This window comes from Egretta garzetta, unplaced genomic scaffold, assembly GCF_000687185.1.
Source record: "Egretta garzetta isolate BGI_Z169 unplaced genomic scaffold, ASM68718v1 scaffold193, whole genome shotgun sequence".
Lineage (NCBI taxonomy): Eukaryota > Metazoa > Chordata > Aves > Pelecaniformes > Ardeidae > Egretta > Egretta garzetta.
In genome coordinates, this window is record NW_009259117.1 from 136,720 (window position 1) to 142,329 (window position 5,610).

The window sequence follows — 5,610 nt, forward strand, 5'->3', positions numbered from 1 at the left end:
TGTTTATACACAGAATGAAATATTAAATTAGTAATAATGTTTTTTGCAACTAACTCCAATGCAAGAAAAAGCTGTATTTGCATTTAACAAAAGGACTCTTCAGTCAATATTAGTATTTTCTTTGGAGAAGTCCTGGGTTTGGTGTGCTAAGGCCATATAACAGCCTTTAAACACAGGAGCTGGATGAGAAAAAAAATACAATGTTATACACAGAATGAAATATTAAATTAGTAATAATGTTTTTTGCAACTAACTCCAATGCAAGAAAAAGCTGTATTTGCATTTAACAAAAGGACTCTTCAGTCAATATTAGTATTTTCTTTGGAGAAGTCCTGGGTTTGGTGTGCTAAGGCCATATAACAGCCTTTAAACACAGGAGCTGGATGAGAAAAAAAATACAATGTTCATCCCCGCTCCTGTCTTGACCACAGAGCGATGTGGTGACTCACTGAGACCCAAAAGCAGCTGCTACCCCTGCGCTCCTGATAAGCACTGACAAGTAAGGAACAAGGCCAGTGGTGCTGCACAGTCAGATTCAGCAAATGATAAAAGTGTTTTCTAACCCTTTACTCTCCCATGTAGAAAGCTGCCCAGAGTGTAGCCCTGAAACAGGCAGGGTTTATATCAGCCATGACAGACAGCTGGTGTGAATACATTCCCTCCCGCCCCAAAAAAGCATGCTACTCCCTCATGGCGTATTATAGGCATCTATAGCACAGTGGTGGCATGATTTATCCTGTTTCTTTTTTCATTAACCAGATGGAGATAAACCTAAACACTAAAAGACTCTTTAAACCATCAGGTGGAGGTGTAAGATACAAATGGCTGGAAGCAGAAGCTAGAAGATTAAAATGGGAAATAACGCATCTCATGGAAATGTGCAGCTATTTCTAACAGAGGCTGCTGATAATGATTACAAATGGGGGTTTCTTCATCAAACACATCTTTCAACAAAGTTCAGATTACTTCAGTGACATTCTATGGCCCACGTTCTGCAGAACACTTTGCCTAAATCATACAACCTCCCCACACTCTGAATTGCTACCAGGTATTCTCTTCCAGAGCGTTTCATACCCTCAATTTCACCATAACTATCATCCTAGGAGCTTAAGCTCTCAAACACACACACACACACACACACACACACGAGGCCTCTGCTCCAAAGGAGTTTATAACTGACATGATTAAACTGCAAGCCAGCTTTCAGTAACCCTTCTGCTTACTGCAGAACTGTTGTGCTCGGGTTTCTTTCAAAGCAAGTAAAAAATAAGATATGCTTTCATCAGTTCTTAAAGAGTGAGAAAATAATAGCCATTTGGGGGTCGAGAAATGAAAAACAAACAACCCCCCCAAGGTCATAACAATGAAAAATAAAAGTTAAATGCAACCACGCATACCCGTCAACTGTAAAATTTGATCATCAATTAGTGTCACGGCTTCATCATGCATCACTTGCCCTCCAATGACAAATTCCAGTCGTCCCTCCTGAAGCAACTGATGGACCTATGATATTAAGACACAGTCTTAAACATCATTTCAGTCCTACCCAAAAAGGCTGCAAATTCATGTCAGATCACAGCACATTACCTAGACACAACACTTGTCAAGAAGGCATCCAAGACAAAAGTGAGATAAAAGGCTGTCTGTACTGAGTGCTATCAAAAGGAGAAGAGGAGGAAAAAAGCATACTAATGCGCTGCACAGCGCATTGATTTACCCAGCTTACACTGAAACCAGGTAGGCAAGCACGAAGGCTGCACTGCCAGGCAGATCCTGACCTTCTGGTGTTTCTCAGTAGGGTTGTTACTGTGCCTTTATACCATCTACACCCCAGACTCGTCCCCATACACTGCAGCAGCAGCCTAGGATCCTGCCTCAAGGCAACTAGAGCTGGAGAATTAAAACAGAAGGTACTAGTGCTTCTCCCAAAGCCTTCCCCCTGCTGCATCTGTCTTGGAGTGGGACTGAGTGGCTGGATGAGAGAGCAATATGCAACTCCATACAAGCAACAATGGCCAGGCTCCCGGGGTTTCCTTGAGTCTACTACTTCTGTAACAGTTTGGAGACTGAGATCTGTGGGATCCAGGAGGGAGACAGAGTGTGCCATCACACCATGGCCATGAACACATCCTTTCTACTCTGTGTGCATCTACTTTGCCTTCAGAAGACGGACAGGTTGCTCAACGTGTGGATACAGAATTCTTTACTAAGAAATAGCTACTCCACAGGTAGGAGGTTTGCCTGCCTGATAAACCCACTGCTAACCTTCATTTCTGCTCTCTTTTTCCTAGTTTAAAAACTGTCACTGTATTATGACCTGTTCAACAGTTCATGGTTTTTCTGGATGGTTTTTTTGTTTGTTTTTTTATTTCAGCCACTAGAAACAAGAAGTATGCAGACAAGTACAACTTTCAGCAAATGTGCCAGATGAAGTGGGGCGTGTTTGGAGGGAGGGAGTAATAGTCTGTAATAGTCTGTGTCCCTTTCGAGAAACATTAGGGAGTCTTCTGTTTTTATTACAGTTACTTCACTATCTAAAACTTCAAAGATACCGTAAACTTCCATCAAAGAAAGTTTGCATAAATATGTATTTTAATCTCCAACCCCCCCCCCCTTTTTTTTTTACTCTGTCATGTAGGATGCCAATTCCAGAGCTATTATGTTTATTTCCCCAGGAATCTTCAGTGAATGCCCCTGCGTCTGCTCAGATACGATGCCAGATTGTCAATTTTGATTATAATCATTTCTCTCTTTCACAATGTTGTGAAAACGCTTCAGGGCTCAGCATTCATAAATTAGTTCCAGCCGACTGTGGTGACTGATTAGCATGCTGGGAGACCAGATAACTGATATCTGGTGTCAGCACAGAACTGGTCCTGACCTACATGAAAAGCATCTGTGGCTATTATTCCCCATTTGGATGGATGTCCAAACCAGATCCCTCTGATCCAAACTTCGGGCTGTGGAACTTTTTTTTTTAGTATAAGTTTCCATCCAAACGGGGAATAATAGCCACAGATGTTTTTCATGTAGGTCAGGACCAGTTCTGTGCTACTGTTCTAATCCAAAGTGGACATTCCAAAAGAAACTAGAATTAAATCCTGTATTCAAAGTAAAATACTAAATTAAGGGAAAGAAAAGGCAAAAATAAAACCAGAGATCCTGTACTACAGAAAATCATTAATGCTAGAGTTCAACTGGAAAAAGCAGGACAGTAACCAGAGTGACCTAATTTCAAGGCCCAATATTTGCAGCTTGCTAATGTTAAAAACATGTCACTTATGAGCAAGTATCATAGCTCTTAAATATTATTAGAGATTAAATATTTGACAGATAGGTTTAAGAGGAATTTGGTTTTAATAATTTCAATTTTCAGAGAAGCAACTATAAAGTAACTAGAGAACTGACTAAGAACGTGTAAAAGCAGCAATTACCAGCAATTAGGCTAGGAAATTAAAGGCTGAATCATATGTACTAGTTTTGCACTACTGAGGTCAAATGTAATACATATTTACTCTTCTGGATTCTGCATAATAGCAAGAGTAGGTACTAGAAACACAGGCCTTTACTTGAGCTTACCTTAGAAAGTTAGAGTACTCTTCTGTCCCTGCACAAAGTAGTTCCTATGTTATTTTCTTCAATTCCCCCCCCAGATTTACAGTACAGTTTTCTAATTACAAACAGGCAAGAAAATTGTCCTGCAACAGGCAGCTATGGGCAAAGTGCCCGCACAATAACAGTGAACTGCCTACACACAGCAAAACCTCTCATACAAAAGTCAGCTGCACACAGGTTGTAAGCTATTATTTAAATACTAAATATTACAGAAAATTCATAATTTAGTGAAGGATTAGGTTAAAAAGTACAGACAAGAAGTGTCTTTTTTATGTGACACTTTAAACAAACTGAAATATAAAGTACTGTAGGTAATATGCTGCTGTTGCCTGGACCCTGGTAACAAAACAGACCGTGGAGCTCTGAGTGAGTACCTATGGGAAGCTGCACCTCTATACCCTCTGGTTTTAAGGTCCAAAATATAGAAACATAAAATTGTTTAGGTTAGAAAAGCCTTTTAAGATCACCAAGTCCAACCGTTAACCTAACACTGCCATCCCACCACTAAACCATGTCCCTAAGTACCTCGTCCACCCATCTTTGAAATACCCCCAGGGATGGGGACTCGACCACTTCCCTGGGCAGCCCGTTCCAATGCTTAACAATCCTTTCAGTGAAAAAATTTTTCCTAATGTCTAACCTAAACCTGCGCTGGCGCAGATTACACTGCAATGCAACACATAGCCAGCTGCTAGACTACTAGCCCAGTCTTTCACTTCAGCATGTTTGTTGCATACCAGAGGAAAGAAGAAATGACAAATAAAACTTCACAATGTCTTTACTAGGAAAAAAACAATCCTCAAATTAAAGCTCTAAAGACTGAAAGGGATCACAGCTTATAAACAAACAAACCCACGAAACAGTTATTACTGTTGAATCTACCTCTTTCAGGTCACCTCTTCATTGCATTTTTTTTGTTTACAAATGGCAGGAATTTGAGCAGTACTTAACTGGAAAGAAAAAAGTTCCTTTTGTGAACAGTGTTAGGCAGCAGTTTATAAGCTTCAGATGTTTAACAGATATTGGTACAGCCTCTTTCAGAATCACCCACATCTTATACTAGCATGCCCCCAAATAAGAAAGTCACTGATGAAACAAGAATTAGAAAGTGCAAAGAGTCTTCAGTGCAAAGGTTACTACCTCCTGCTGCTCTGATCTATAGTTGGGGTTTTAACCTCTTGCAACTGCCTTTAGAGTTAATGTCCTTTCATAAGAAGTATCAGGTTCAGAGACAGCTTGCAGAAGACCTGGGTATAAAGCAAATGGTAAAGTACTGTGCCCTTCCTTGCCCCCTGAAAAGAGTGTGGATTCTTTCTCAAAAATTGGCTCTGGTACAATTTACCTGCTGCTTGTACGTATCTGTGGCTACTGCATCCCACCAGAGGCGAAAGAATTCCTGCTCCACAGCAATAAATTTGCGCTGCTTTCCTTTCATTAGCTCTTCTACAACAGACGTGTAGACATTTGCTGCATAAGCATGCATACTTTCCTGAAAAAAAAAAAAAAATTTAGAAAACAAACTCTGTGTTTTGCCCATATCAAATGCACTGTTTTGAACACTCACTGGGCTTGAGATCAAAAACCTCACATTTGTTGCACACTTCCTTTGTACGCTCAGAAAGACCGAGCTCTCTCTGGTTACATACAGCCTGTGGGCCCTTCTGCTCCAAAATATATCCTCTGAACAGGGACCTGGCTAGATCACAGTGCAGTTTCCCCCAAGATGAGCAGACGCCAATACAAGCTTTCTTTCTGATGTACTGGGAACAGCTTACCCTGTCACTCATTAGCATACCTTAAATCAACAATGCCACAAATGGTAGGACTTTGCACCAACATAGTTAACAAAACCCACACGCACACTTTATTCTTCCATTTCTGCGCTTCTTTTGATGGCCTGAATTGTCAGAACTGTTTCTTCAGAGTGAGTACGAGTGTGTTGTGGGTGTGCACTGCCAGTATAATACAGTAATACTTATACTGTAAATTATATTG

General features: G+C 40.6%; 1 protein-coding gene across 4 annotated transcripts in view; it reads right to left on the reverse strand.

Moving 5' to 3' along the window:
- MAN2B2 (mannosidase alpha class 2B member 2) overlaps positions 1-5,101 on the reverse strand; it is a 28,813-nt gene extending 23,712 nt beyond the window's left edge. For all 4 annotated transcript variants that reach the window (XM_035891119.1, XM_035891120.1, XM_035891118.1 and 1 more), the window contains exons 1-2: positions 4,958-5,101; positions 1,398-1,503 (exon numbers count right to left, since the gene is read on the reverse strand). In XM_035891119.1, coding sequence (XP_035747012.1) covers positions 1,398-1,503; positions 4,958-5,098 — 247 coding nt within the window. In that variant the 5' untranslated portion in view covers positions 5,099-5,101. The remainder of the gene's footprint in view (positions 1-1,397; positions 1,504-4,957) is intronic.
- Between the last annotated feature and the right edge of the window lie 509 nt (positions 5,102-5,610).